The sequence below is a fragment of the Diadema antillarum genome, unplaced genomic scaffold (assembly GCF_040938485.1).
Source record: "Diadema antillarum isolate AM-2024a unplaced genomic scaffold, OU_Dant_1.0 scf00000027, whole genome shotgun sequence".
Lineage (NCBI taxonomy): Eukaryota > Metazoa > Echinodermata > Echinoidea > Diadematoida > Diadematidae > Diadema > Diadema antillarum.
In genome coordinates, this window is record NW_027270916.1 from 3,112,325 (window position 1) to 3,127,714 (window position 15,390).

General features: G+C 39.0%; 1 protein-coding gene across 1 annotated transcript; it reads left to right on the forward strand.

Moving 5' to 3' along the window:
* The first annotated feature begins 4,266 nt into the window (after positions 1-4,266).
* On the forward strand, positions 4,267-15,112 carry LOC139734983 (clusterin-associated protein 1-like). Its single transcript, XM_071645762.1, has 11 exons — positions 4,267-4,288; positions 6,182-6,293; positions 6,931-7,015; positions 7,624-7,803; positions 8,644-8,739; positions 9,493-9,576; positions 11,234-11,425; positions 12,241-12,324; positions 13,274-13,472; positions 14,015-14,073; positions 14,940-15,112. Exons 1-11 carry the CDS (start codon positions 4,267-4,269, stop codon positions 15,084-15,086), a joined length of 1,260 nt encoding a protein of 419 aa, XP_071501863.1. The 3' UTR covers positions 15,087-15,112.
* Positions 15,113-15,390: the final 278 nt, after the last annotated feature.

A 15,390-nucleotide genomic window follows, 5' to 3' on the forward strand; every position in this document is an offset into this window, starting at 1 on the left:
TGGAACCCAAACACAGCTACAATGGTAAACTCTCTTGAGCAGGTGCAGAAAACTGCTGCTCGGTTTGTACATGGAGACTACAGGTACAGGTATTCAACATCTTCCTCAATGCTGGTCTCGGCTCTTGGTTGGGATAGTCTCCACACACGACGCCTCCTTGCACAGTGCACCCTCTTTCATAAGATACACTACTGTCAACTTCTACATCTACGCTTACCACATATGATTTTCCCAGCTACCTACATAGGAAGGCATGACCATAAGCTCAAGTACATAATCCCAATCGCGACCATAGATGTGTTTAAATTTTCCTTTTTTCCCCGAGCTGTTAGAACCTGGAACCATCTGCCAGGACCTGTGGTCACAATTACCAACCCATTAACATTCAGAGAGGCTGCTCTTCCAGTCATCCGAGTGATGCAGCCTCCTGTTGGGTCACATATGCTCTAAGAAAAGATGCATGTTTTTTTACTAGCACTATGCACCGTCACTTTTATTGTACATAAGTGACATTTAAAATCATCCTGTTCACCATGTCACCTCTCACTGACGCACGACACTTCTACCGTCCCGGGATAGTTTCAAGGAACTGCTGAAAGGGATTACTACTTCAAGGTTCAAGGTTCAAGGGTGCATATTTATTAGGTCTAGAAAAATGCATCGTTACCATAAAATTTACACATCTGGCAATGTGGCATTTGACTTTGTGCAAAGAAATTTGCGTCACGTAATTTACATTATGTTATACTATTAATAATATTATTAGATGAATTTTCTTCATGTTCCTGTCTATCCGAATTCTAGCCTCTTCTTGCAGAAGTCTTGGCACATATTAAGTTTCTACTATAAAACTTTAGATAGTCTAGACTAGGCCCCTAACATTATGAATTTAAATTTTACATGTAATTTACCTGAAACAATTCTATAGTCTAACCGTTATATGGCGTTAAGCTAGATAGATCTGTAAATTAGGGTAAATCTAGTTAAACATATCTATTCTATTTCTAATCTAAATTTACTTTTCTTTTCTTTTTCTATTTTTGTGTTGTTTAGTTGAGCATTCAAAGGGCATGCCAAACCAAAAACGTTTGTTTTGACGCGAAAATACAATCTAACTCTTTTCTTTTAAATGTTTAAATTTAACTAATGTGGTTTTGAATTGTTGATTGTTATTTCATAGACCCTAGCCTAGCTAGTCTAGATCTAGCTGTCAGCTGAAATGACAAACATGGCCTTAAATACGTGCGCTAAAAATGTATACGTGGGACTGAGGAACTTCCATCGTTCAATTTCCCTACCTTGAAAACAGCAACTGTTCTGGATGACGTTGAAACAAACTTCTTCTGGTTCTGTCCAAATTCATCAACATTGTGTATTTCCGTTCCATCGTTGACGGAAAGGAGTGAAATTCCATCTTCTATTCGCACCATGATACTCGTGAAGTCCACGCACGATCATTCACCACACTGCCTTGGCTAGCACCACACTTTGCTTTGAATTCTCATGGTCGGACATCAGGGTATTTTGCGTGTCACGGGGTCATGGATAGCGTTGGAGTGAAAACAAACCACTCGCGTGAGCCTGGAGTGAACGCTGTACGTGTTTTCTGCCGGGGCGCCCCGCGAGCATAGCGCTAGCGCAAGCTGGTACTGTAGCTGTGCGGGCGGCAGGATTAGGCCCTAGGCCTACTCTAAATTAGGCCCTACCCTAAGTACTACAGTACTAACGTTAGACCTACCTGAAGTTTCTATGAGGTACTAAGTAAGCGTAGATATCGGGGTAGGGCCTACTCAAAGAGGTTCTACTGCACATCTGGCCATTTTGTCGGGTCGTTGATCCAGAGTCCTGCCGCGATTTCATACGGGCACAGGTCCAGTCCGGCCGCCTTAAACTTGGCAAAATACCGGGACCGATCGATCGACAGGATCCAGATTTTTAGAATATTGCTGGCAAGACATGATGCATGTATCTCATGAATGATGGCACAAATGACAAAATGAATAATGAAAAACAGTCCCCATGTCTGAGCTGCGTAGAGTTGCACATAAATTATACGCGTCGCACATGCACAGCATGCAGTATGCGCATTATGCAGGCTTAGCGCTTGCAAGCTGTTTGTTTTCACTCCAGTCAACCGGAAGTGACGTGTAGCCGACCGCAAGACTTAGCGCGAGAAAAATATACGTAAAAACACGTGTTTGTGTGTGAGGCGAGGCAAAGGCCGCGGCCAGGGCCAGGGAGTACAACACCAAAGACTGATCTTGTAGGATCTTTGGTAACACCGCGGCAGATGCGGTTATTGCGCCTGAGCTGCAAGCACTTTTTGACCCGGCAAAAAAAAAAACACAAAACAAAACAAAACAAAACAAAAAACAAAACAAAACAAAACAAAACAAACAAACAAACAAACAAACAAAAAACCAAGAGACTACAAAAAAAAAAAAAAAAAACCCAAGAGACCACAAAAAACAAAAAAACCTAAACAAAGACAAAACAAAAAATAAGTAAAACGGTACCGGTAGCACTCCATAGTTACAATATCGACAAATCAGTCTGAATCAAGAACTCAAATTTTGATTTGACATGGTCGCCCTATCGTCAGACATAAAACAATATGAAAGAAATGAAAAAAAAAAATGAACTGTTAGTGATTAGGCCTACTGATAAGTTTTATGTAGGCTTACCATAGGCCTGCAATATGCAGCACGCGTGTAGCTCACAGAACTCTTACACACTGTGTAAGAGTTCTGTGGTGTATAGCTATAGTTCATAACTGTGTTTTTCTGAAGACTTGTCCTCCTGCAAATTAAAAGAAAAAAACAACTTATAAACTTATATTCATTTCAGACAATCAATATTATAATTGCAAACACGTTTTAAAGAAATGAGCTATGACCTTTTCTAAACTCTGTCTCAATTTATATAGGTGATGCAGTATAATTTTCTAGGAGGCCAATTACTTAAAGATGTATAGGATCCATATGTATTATTCATGAATTAGGCACTAGAATTTTATAATAAGAAATAAAAAGCAACACAAAGATTGACAGATGTACGCATTCGGAAATCGGACAAGAAAAATAAAAAAGTTCTCGACAAATTAAATGACAAGATCAGTCCCTATATATTATACATTCTATAGCATATATAGTGACAGAAAATAAAATGCAATGAAAACATTAATCCTATGCTCAATATTGGCGCATTGATGGTGTGGATTTTGCTGATGAAACTATGAAAGAACTCCTTATCAAAGATTAAAATGTGAAATATACAACTAAGCTTGCAATGATTAAAGGAATGGTATAGTAATAATTGAGATTCAATTTAGCTTTAAACTTTTTGAGAGATACTTTATCAAAATGTTACATAGTATTTAAGAGCATACAATTCTAGGAGGAATCAACTTAGTTTATTTGATGAAAATTGGTTTGGAAATAGCAGAGATGTCCAACAACAAAGTAAAACAAAGCGATCCTATCAATGTATAATGGGTCCCACCTTTTATTGGGATCGCTTTATATAGTTTTGGATACCTCTGCCATTTTTATAATTAACCGAATTCCTGTCCATGCTCATAAGAGGGTTTCTCGTAATCTCCCCCCCCCCCCCCAAAAAAAAAAAAAAAAATCATCATAAAAAAAAAAAAAAAAATGTTGAAAACCTAATGACACCCCATCTCAACCGAAACTACATCATCCCTTTAAATCAAGCTTATTTACGAACACTAGGCTTTTGTGAATATATTGACATCAGACATGATTTAAACATTCACTTACTTTCGAAAGATAGGGTCGGTAAAATTTGCATCACAGGGTTGGAGAATACCAAAGAGATTTTTCTCCTCCCTCACTGGGGAAATCTCTTTGGAGAATACTTAGTAATCATATGGGCCTCATATCCTACCTTCTAAACTAGAGAAGGAAAAGTAATGTTGGTCAGATAACTACTGTAGTCCAAACATGGATCATCAAATTAAATTTTGATGATCCACTTTAGGGTGCGAAGTAAACGGTAATTATTAGAATTAGAATTTCTTTCACAGAATATCGCATACAATAGATGACAAAAGATGCTATCATAAAGTAATGCCTACGCTTAAATTATCGTATCATGTTCTACGAACAGTCTGTGTCGGCTGTTTGCGCAAGACATTGCGCTCGGCCCTGCAGCTCAGAGCGGGTTCCTGCAGCTAGTATAACGCCATCTACGTTCGCGTCAGGTAACTATAGCAGCATTCCTTCAGTACAAATAGCCTCAGTCAAAATGTCATATCGAGACCTCAGAAGTAAGTCTTTATTCTTACTCTTATATCATTCAATTCGTCTTTAATTACACCTGAATATGCTGCTCAGACTTTTTAGACCATATTAACTTGATTTTGTGTAATTTCATCCGCATGATTGTATGTCTTGTGTACACTACTTATTTGCTAACAAGAAGCTACGGTCCTAAGTTTGTGTACGTAAACTGAATGAGCAGAACGCCGCAACTACGGCGGCCAATTTACCGAGTGTAGGCCTACCCTGTCTGTCGTTACTGCCCATGCAACGGCCGACGCATGGGCATTACCTTTTTTAAAAGCGTGCATGACATGTAGACCGTGGTCTATACGTCTATTACTGTTTGTTAGAATCTACACAGTGTCGCCGTAAAGGATTTAGGACTCCTGCACTAGTAAGGCTAGAATCTAGTTAGTAGCACCTTGAGGCCTTTGGATTATTCAGGTCCTTCGAGTCCTTGATTGATAAAGACATCTAACGTTATATTAATGGTTAGAATTTTCTAACAAATATTTGTTATTTCCCATCATGTGCATTAATTAACTTGTTAGAGTCCTAACAATAACATAGCCTCCATAGCATAGGCCTACTTGAACTTCGGTACTTCTACTTGTTATCAATATTAATGTTAAGCATATGGCTGTAACAAAGTCTAGATCTATAGATGGGGTCTAGAAACAACACATTAGATCTATTGTAATTGCACATAGCAATAGGGCAGGGGCCTAGAAATAGAATTCAGATGTACAAATGTAACTGTAACCAAAGAATTCAGATGTAGAATTTCTAACTGTTACAATTTTTGTGTACGAAGACCAAAACTTTCAGGGATTAGATCTATGTTTGGGACAAAGCCATTCTATTTAAAATGCCAATTGCCATTCCAGACTTGATAAATATTCTATATATTATGAGATTATGACTCTAACTAGTTAAATGCTACATGCTAATTACTATTCCGATGGTCGTCAGCAGGTTACAATAACTTATGAAAATACACACACAAAAGATGAAACAGTTATAGCTGTTAGAATATTAAAAATAGAGTCGAAGGGTTTAATTTAATCGACACATGTTTTTCTATTTGGACATCTACCGGTAGTGTAACTGCGACCAGCAGCCCCAACGTACAACGTACAGTGTTGGGGCTGCGCCGTTTTGGCATTGATATTTTAATGTTGTACCAAACGGATGCCGTTCCGGCGCTGTATTTCCTTAATTTTTCAACAAAAACTACTGGGAATACTTACATGGGCCGACTAAACCTAAATGATTCACATCGGCGACTGTTCGATGCATTTCATTGCTTATGACGCAGAAAATGCTGTCTTATAAGGCAAATATCTTCAGCTCACCGATGCTCACTAAAACTCACAATCACTTGCACATGCGCACACAATGCATTCAGTGCAGTGCATTGACAGCTGTATTACTCGCTACATGATGCGGTAACCCATGATGCATATTCACCATGCGATGATGCATTATTCATATCCTTTTGCGTCCGTAACGTTGACGTCATTGTTTACGCATGCGTAGATGCGTACTGATGGATATACACGTTCAAAATAGCAGCAAAGCTCTCCACTAGGGCAGACCGCCTACTCCTAAAAAATGTGGAAAATTATGCAGTTTCCAGATAAATTGGTGAGAAGGACCAAGGCAATGGGGTAGTGTATATTTCATTATATATTGTCACTGTGTTTATGATGGACATTTAGCCATGGTTTATTTGTGAAGTTGCCGTATATGTGGCAATAGGGAGTTGTTCGTGATTCTCACTTGAACGAAACTGCGGGGTAGCCGCCAGGACCCCGCCGCAGAGCGGCGGGTCTCCGGGGCTACCGGTAGTGTTGAATCTGCACATTTTCTGTTTATACCCCCTTTCTCCTTTCCAGATTTCACTGAGATGATGCGGGCGTTGGGCTATCCACGCCTCATCTCTATGGAAAATTTCCGCACACCAAACTTTGCGCTGGTGGCAGAAGTCTTGGTCTGGCTTGTCAAGAGGTAATATCAGAGACAAAGACAAAGTTTTAGCCAGACACGACCTAACAAGCTCATACAAACTGTACAGTGTGTAGAATAAAAGCATGTAGTAGAATCCTAAAATCAAATTTGTTGAAATGTGTGAGCTTATAATGTGCAGTATGAGTGTGGGGGGTTTACACCAATTAGTTACCCAGGTTCGTTCATGCAAATATGATCATGGGCACAAAGATTGGAATAAGGGGAATTGAAATTGGTGGCTTGGTGTTTATCTCAACCCATCAAAAAAATGTTGTATTCAGAGTTTAAGACATTTTTCCCACTTTACAAGTCATTTTGCTCATGTTTAGTACACATTTACCTGCTCTGTTGTGAACTGGCAGCTATCATAATCTGTTCTTGTTGGCGTAGTGTGAATTGACAGTGGGTAGGGTGAGATCATTCTGTGTGCACATCAGGTATGTATATTACATTTGAATGTGTGCCTTCACGTCAAAGATGTGACAAAAAGTTTCCTCCTATAACTGCAAGTTATACAGCCTTTATCTATTCTGAGTATTTTCTGTGTCATTTAGACATACATGCTGTAGATACACATGTAAACCTATTTGTAGCAATTTAACATGCATGACTCCGTATTGGTTTGTTTTCTGCTCAGGTACGACCCCAATGCAGATATTCCAACAGACACAGACTCGGAGCAGGATCGAGTCATATTCATCAAGTCAGCGGCACAGTTTATGGTCAGTTGATGGGCGATCGCAAGTTCTCTCTTGTACATTCAAGCTTAGATGTTGAAGTGTATGAGGCTGTTTGTGTATTGGAGCAGAGACTTTTTATGAACTGTGGAATTGCTGTCAATTGTAACCCCTTGGCCCATGTGCTATATATGATGCAAACTAAAACCAAACCAACTTTTGATGATGCATTGGCCTGCTGTATACACAATGCCCTTTTCTATAAATGTGCAAAGGGATTTTAATTGAACGCACTTGATGAATTACAGTCCCCAGAGTAGGGCTTGGAATTGAATGAAATACCTAAATTAAACTTTCTTGGGGATTAGTTTTCTGGAAAAAAAAAGGAATTTATTTTGCAATGAAGTCTACATATGAAAGTTCAGAGAGGCATACAGTATGTACATACAAAAAAAAATAAAAAAATGTTTACATTGGGAAAGTAGCATGCACACACATCAAATGAATAGGAAAAATTTAGGCCCAATTTGAAGAAGTGTAATAAACAGAAACAGCCTAATGATACAGCGTCTTAGCTACTTTTCTGTCCCCAACCAATGTACATTCATGCCGGCACACACATACACAGTTTACCCTTTTTCTCACACCAACAGGCAACCAAGGCACACATCAAACTCAACACAAAGAAGCTGTACCAGGCAGATGGCTACGCTGTCAAGGAACTCCTCAAGGTCACCTCTGTCCTCTACAATGCCATGAAGACGAAGGTCGGAGGTCAGGATGGGGACGATGAAGATGGCTCCAGTGTACTGTCATTTGACATCTCCACCAAGGTAAGCCACGGCATCCTCCTTGACAGATTTATGTAAAGGGAAATGGGGGGGGGGGGGGGGGGGTATTTTGTGCACAATACATAGGAATATGTAAGGTGTAACTACTCTCACCCACTTTTTTCTTACACTGGAAGTGGCACCTGAAAAAAAAAAACAAAACAAAAAACAGAATGTGGTTTACTTTGGCAAGTTGTTCATAGGCTATTCTTTCTTTCTTTTTTTTAAAACTATTTTTTAGAAGATGAAACCTTGAAGAGGGAGAGCGTGGGCAAGGATGTTTTTGTAAACTGGACCCCCCCCCCCCCCCCCCCCCCCCCTTTTGAAAACGTGGCGCTTGCCATGATGTATCTCTGCAGATGATTTTGAGGACATTGATAGAAGATAAAACTTGATAAGGAAATGATTTTTTTTTTTTTGCATGGAAATAAAGATGCTGTTTGTTTTACACTGATTTCCTGTACACATTGATACTCAAAATTTATCATATTCAATAATTCTTGAAGTAAACATCTTGAGAGAGTGAGAAGTATTTTTGATTCGTCTTCTATCTGTTCGTTTATTTGTTTAAAAAACAAAAATGAACAAAGAAGAACGACAACAATAAATGTAGTTCTGACATGTTCATACGCCCTCTGAAGGGCGTGCTCTGTTCAGGCATCGCACTGCATAGCTGGAAGCCGATGACATAAAGAAAAGGTTTCGTTATTGTGAAATTCAGTGATTTTCCGCGTGCATGCACAATAATGGGTAGAAATTAGCTGCTTGGCTGAGGTCTGCACTCTATGAGTGCTTTTCTAGTAGCTGTTTGTTTTCATTTTCCTTCTGCATTTATGTTTGCAGATTCAAGACTTAAAAGCATCAAGACAGCTGGCCTCAGAGATCACATCTAAGGGAGCGAGTCTCTACGACCTTTTAGGCAAGGAGGTGGAGCTAAGGGTAAGAATCCAGTGGTAAACTGTGTGTAGTCTGAAGCTTATTTAGTAATGTCGCCAAGCATCAACTTTCTGCTCTGCCAGTTGTTAAATTACGTAGTTCTCCTGCTTGTAGGTTTTCCAGTGATATCATTGTGTGTCAGTTCAATTCCAGAAACTTAGCAGAGGAAGAGTTTAACAGAAAGTGGACCACCTTACATAACACATTCATAGGAAAATGGCATTTGAAGTTCTGATCCATCAGAGTTTGCTTTGTTGATTCAAGCTAACACATGCTGAACAACAACAACAACGACAACAAAAAGGCCCCCCCCCCCCCCCAAACAAACGAAACCTAATTTGAAATCATTCCTAGACAAAGATAGGAAAACATGCAGTCAAGGTCAAAAATTTTTATTTGTGAACAATCTATTATTTTTTGTGATAATTCACCTGAAATGCTTCTCTGTGCATATAATGTACAGTAAGTTGAATGTCATCTAAATACCAGTAATCTATACTTGGTGAGGGAAGTACTATGTACACCACATCAGGTACATGTAAAGTGAGCTACAGAAATATTCTTGTATGCATAAACACCAAGTGTTCACATGATGTGTGTACCTCTTACTCATCGTATTCATTGACAATGTATTTGGGATGATAACTTTTGCCCAAATATGTTGTTCCCTATTGACGTAGCACATTGCACATTGGACATGTGTTTGGAAGTGGTTAAGTGCTCAATCGTTGTGCATGCTTTTTTTGCCTGACACAGGAGATACGTACGATGGCCATCAACAAACCTCTAGAAATCAATGAGATTGAGCATGGTCTGAAGAATAGCATCAAGGCAGTGGAGGTAAGAGTGTAGGCAATACACACTTACCCTTTAGATTAGTTTCAACTGCAGCAGATCCATTTCAGAATTGTTTGTTTTCTTTGTTTGTTTGTTTGTCTATTTGAATATATTACCTTTATGTATGGGAGTGCGCATTAGGATAGTCGTGATTGTGATCTTGAAAGTGCAGTGACCTCATTTGAGGAGTCTTTACTGTGAATAATATTAATTCTTTTGTTCTCTATTTTGAATTTAATGCGCATGGATTACAATAACTGTATACACATTGATGTAAGAAAAAATTATGTCTTTTTAAAGTGGTTGAGTATCAATTTTCCCGTTTTCTTTTGCAACTTGTTTCTTCATTTGTTTTGTTTTTTGTTTTTTTTATGAGAATATTGTGCAGAAAGAACCCTGACACAGTTTGAATAAATCTTGAGTGCACACAGTGCCAAGATATCTTTGAAGTCTCTGGTATTGTAGAACCTGAGGTAAAATCCTTTTGTACATGACCCTTTAATACCAAAATGCAGAACATATAATATATTCAAGTATATTCAGTATTATACAAATAATGAATGTTTATGAGTGCAATGGACAGAATATTTCATGAGGTGAAAGATGAAATGACCCATTCAACGAGGCACAGCCGAGTTGAATGGATCAAACATTTCATCTTTCACCGAATGAAATATTCTGTCCATCGCACGAATGAAAAACATTTATTATTTGTTTTATATAACGCCTAAAATAGATCCTTGTCATTTGATGTTTTATTAATTTAGAAACAAGGAGAGAATCTAAGATCGCGAGAGTGCTCGCTGAGCGCTTTACGCTAGCGCGCTGTCGCATACACACACTGCAAACACAAGCTTCTTGCTAGCGCGCTGTAGCATACTACACACACTGCAAACGCAAGCGTTTTACACGCGTGTGTGCCGGGCTCTCAGTGAGCGTGCAATGGACCAAATCGTATGGATCCAAAATTGCACTGTAAATGGAGCCACAATTGCACGGATGATGATGTCATAGTGAAATGGGCCAAATGATCGATGTCAAACAGCCAATCATATGACAAGGATCTCTCCAGGCGTTTTATAAATCTGTATATACCAGGTTGTGTTTATAAGATATACGAATAATGACTGCTTATGAGTGCAATGGACGGAATATTTCATGAGGTGAAAGATGAAATGATCCATTTAACAGGATGCAGCCGAGTTGAATGGATCAATAATTTCATCTTTCACCAAATGAAATATTCTGCCCATTGCATGAATGAAAAACATTTATCATTAGTTTACCTGTATATAACACCTAAAAACAGATCCTTGTCATTGATGTGTTTTGAAACGAGAGAATGTGCGAGATCTGAGATCAGGAGAGTGCTCACTGAGCGCTTGCGCCAGCGCCCTGTCAATTACTAAGCTTGATTGCATGCACACTGCAATCTCAAGCGTTTTACGTACATAGTTTGTCAGGCTCTCGGCATGCATTCAATGGAGCACATTGTATGGATCCAAGATTGCACAGTAAATAGCGCCACAATTGCACAATAATGATGACATAGAAGTAAATTGGGACAAACGATCAGTATCAGACAACCAATCAAAACAATGACAAAGATCTATTTACGTAGGTGTTAGATCAATGTGTCTATATATATTCTCTCTTCCAGCAACAAGTGAAGAAGACTCAGAAGATGCTGGAGAATGTGGCATCAGACGAAGCCAACCTGGAGGCCAAGATTGACAAGAAGAAGTCAGAGCAGGAGCGAAACATGAAGCGCCTCCAGACCCTCCAGTCTGTGAGGCCGGCATTCATGGACGAGTACGAGAAGCTGGAGGGGGATCTCCAAAAGCAGTACGAGGTGAGTGCAGAGTTGCAGTCGAAGATTTGTGTGCAGTTATCGCATTTCACAATCCATGTGTCCTCATTCGGTTCAGTGTGATAGTCCAGTTAACGTGTTGCTTTCTGGGAGATGGGTCAGCAACACCCACGCAGGCTAGATATAGCTACAAGCTAGGCTAGACAAAATCGAGAGAAGTGCAGTTTCCTTTAAATAGTAAAGTATCTTGTGTAAGTTAGCTGAATATTTCTTCATTTGGTTGACTCTCATTCTGCGAAACTCACGTTAATACTGTGTCTGTGTTCTTGAAAACAGTTGTCGATGCAAGGAAAGAGAACCTCAGTAGTAGTGGTATACGTTGCTACCTTTTCACATGTACAGGGTAGCCTCCCTGTTTTTGACCTAGAGGTGGGATAATAGGCCTCTTGTGGTATGGAGGTTGGTGGTGCATGGCTTGTGAAATTTATTTATCCTGCACTGTAGGTGGTGATGTTGAGATGCAGACAAATTTGAAAACCTTGGGTATTCTTAAGAAAGCCAGGCTTTACAACTTGCAGATGAATGGTGTATAATACTGTACAAGAGCTAGAAGAATAACCAAATAATGTACTTTTATTTTGCTATGTTGTCATAAAGATACATTTATTCTGGTGAAATATATTTGCTGACACCATACATGTGTGAAGCTTTCAATATTATATTTGTGGAATATGATGACAAAGTTTTAAATAGCTTCATGCATAGAACCTTGCTGATTTTTTGTTACCTGTAACAGATGTAACTTATGTTATCGTGATTGGGACTAAACTTTTTTGAATTCTGTCGCTCCTGCACAGATATTTATTGAGAGATACCGAAACCTCACATACCTGGAACAGCAGCTGGAGGAGTACAGCAGAGCAGAGCAGGACAGGTTTGAGGTAGGATCTCTAGTCTGACATTCCCTGCTAGTAGCTGATGAATCAAGTTGAACATGCATCTTAGTGTTTCATCATCACAGCAAGCAACGTTGAAGTCTTGTGTTAAGAATTTACATCACTGTTTGACCAAATTACCCTTTGCTGTGAGTTAATCTCTCACATGTAGGAAGTACCGTAAAATCAGAAACATTCGCTGCATGAGACTTCGGCGAATTAGAGCTGACCCCCTTTTTTGCAGCATGGAATTTTCGTGAATTGCCACTAGCATTCAAGGCATCATGAAAAAAGAAAAAAAAAAGTCACTAGCATTTTACTTTTGCGAATCTTGGTTTAAGTGTCTTAAAATACATGTATGAAAGAAATAGGGATGAAATACAGATTTTACTTTATCACAAATGTGCTGTAGACTGACTTCGTGCAAAATGGCTTGAAATATGTTTATTACATCTATATGTTTCAATTAGCACCACAAGAACAATAAAAACATTAGAATATGATTTGTCTTTATATTATAATATGCAACATCTCTCTCTCTCTTTTTCTCTGTTGCTGTCTTGCCAATGTTTCTTATATTTCAAGTATCTGGTTACAGTAAACTTTTATTTCAGAATAACTAACATAGATATAGTGTGTGTACCATGATGATGCATGTAGTGTGTCCATCTATCTCTCTCACACTTACTGTCTTACTATCGTTTGGTATATATCTGGTATAGATTAAAACAGAATGTTACTGATATTTCATATTAAGTGATATTGATATATGAGTGTATGAAAATGGCATTGCAGCCCAACTTAATATGTCTCTCTGTTTCTCGTACTGTTTCGCTGTTGTTTGGTATGTTTCATTTTGTATTAAATGATATGTTTTTACAATGATGGTGTTGCAGCGTACATGATATATTCCTTCATCTCTATCTCTCTCTCTCACCATCTCCTGTATCTGCAGGAGACGGAGAACACCTTGAAGAGGATGCAGACCAGGTTACGGGAGGAGGAGGACCGCATCAAGATGTCGGATGAGATCCTGGGCGACGAGGAGATGAACGTGGTGGAAGATGGCGAGGAGAGCGAGAGTGATGAAGAAGAGGAGGAGGACGAAGAGGACGAAGAGGAGACTGCTCCTGGGAGGGGCAAATTCAGGCAACGTAAGTGATGTGGTTCCATCACCATGGCAACAACTATCAGCTGTAGTTTTCAAAGTCCATAACATCATGTTCAGTTAATAGGCCCATTATCTTTCTTTTTTTTTCATTAGGTATTGCATCATATTTCATAAAGAGGAAATTATGCAAATTTTATGCATACATTATGTCTTTGTAGATAAAAGTAGCATTTTTTTTTTCATAGTTGAAGGAGAATACTGTATAGGTGAAGCAGCAGAATCACATGCTACATGTACTGTAAGTACTTTGTTGGGTAATGGTTAACCCTAATCAGACCAGGCTTTTATGGCTATGCTAAATTGGGGGGGATTCCATGTGCAAGTCATGTGAATGCCTGTACATGTTACAATGATATCAAATTGCTCTATTCTGCCTTAGTATCAACACCTCTGTTGTTCTATGGTGCTGTTAGCAATATTCTTTTCTCTTTTGCTGAAACATTTTCACAAAGTAGGCCCTTAATGACCATTCTTAGTGTTTTCCTATTTAAGAAAAATTACATTCTGTTTTGATTTTCTTTGCAGCCATTCAGCAGAAAAATCCAAGAGTGTTCGGCAACATGGGCGCTGACCTCAGTGATGATGTAAGTACTTTGAGTTCTGATCATCTAGCCAAACAAAAATGGAAGTGATAACGCACTTTTCTTTTCTTGGTAGCATGTACAGCTGTCACATTGTGCGAGATATCTCTTTGCACTAGGAGATGAAAATACAGGGGAGGTGGAAAGAGAAAAAGATAAAGAGATTGAGAGATAAGGCTATCAGTGCATGATTGAAAATGGTAGTTGACATAATAATATATACCGAGAGCCAGAGAGTATGGCACTGGTAAAACAGTTGCGGTGGACTCCTGTTGTAACGAACATGCTTCCATTGAGGATGGTTTGATTTTCCTATAACATGCATTTCCCATAGACACCTGCCCGAGTATACTCGGGACTCGTCCTCAACGGGTTAATAAACAAAATTCTTGTTACCACAAAGGGAAAAATTCAGGTCTCAGAATTATCATCTCTATTATCTTTTTATGCTTTACCATTTGGTTATAATGAAATTTCCATGTAACAATAAAGAAAACAGCCGGTCACAGCAACTTTATTGTAATGGGAGTGCACTGTGTATTTTGGCTGCTTTTGATCTGTTTGATTGTATGTGTGTTTCTGTGTGTGCATGTATGTGTGCGTATGCCTTTGTGTGTGTCTGTGTTTGTGTGTGTGTGTGTGTATACATGAAGCATTTGCTTTGTGTCATCCAGTCATGTGTAAGTGATTTGTTTAATTTGATACTGTCCTTTTCTGAAAGAGCTTTGTCATAATATCCAGCTTCAGAAATAATTATCTGGTGATGTTTTTAGTGAGGTGGACGTCCATATTGTCATTTCAAAAGTGCTGTCCTTTTCTTTGCATATTGAATGATTAGATTTTTGCTTCTCTTATAATCATCCTTCCAGGAGAGTGGGTCGTCAATAGATGACAACGACAGCATCAGTGTCGACGAGGACGATCTCCTTGACGACCAGGATGGTGACAGTGATGACCTGAAGGTTGAGGGAACGGGAGGGAAACCGGCTCAGGAGGACAGCGACGATGACTTCTAGGGCAAAAAAAAAAAGAAAAAAAAAAACTCTCAGAAAAACATCTTGAAAATACTGCCATATCTGAATATGGTTGCAAAGCAGGCTGCAAACCCCCCATGGACAGAAGTGATCATCTTTTTGATCAAAACATGCAGCTCGTAACCATCAGTGATTTCTTGTCCCTGACTGGCTGTGGGATGGTGTTGCTCTAGTAGTAAATATTCATTACTAGTATTTAGTTGAATCAAGAAACAGGAATCAAACTCGCTTATTGCGACGTTTCGCCAATTGTTTCGCCAACTGGCAAAACATCGCAGCAAGTGAG

What these genes read in the sequence shown, in the direction of transcription:
- LOC139734983 (XM_071645762.1), top strand. Translation starts at nt 4,267, where the DNA reads ATGTCATATCGAGACCTCAGAA. An exon ending in TTGGTCTGGCTTGTCAAGAG is followed by an intron (nt 6,294 to 6,930) that starts GTAATATCAGAG and finishes TTTTCTGCTCAG; the next exon opens with GTACGACCCCAATGCAGATA. An exon ending in GCAAGGAGGTGGAGCTAAGG is followed by an intron (nt 8,740 to 9,492) that starts GTAAGAATCCAG and finishes TGCCTGACACAG; the next exon opens with GAGATACGTACGATGGCCAT.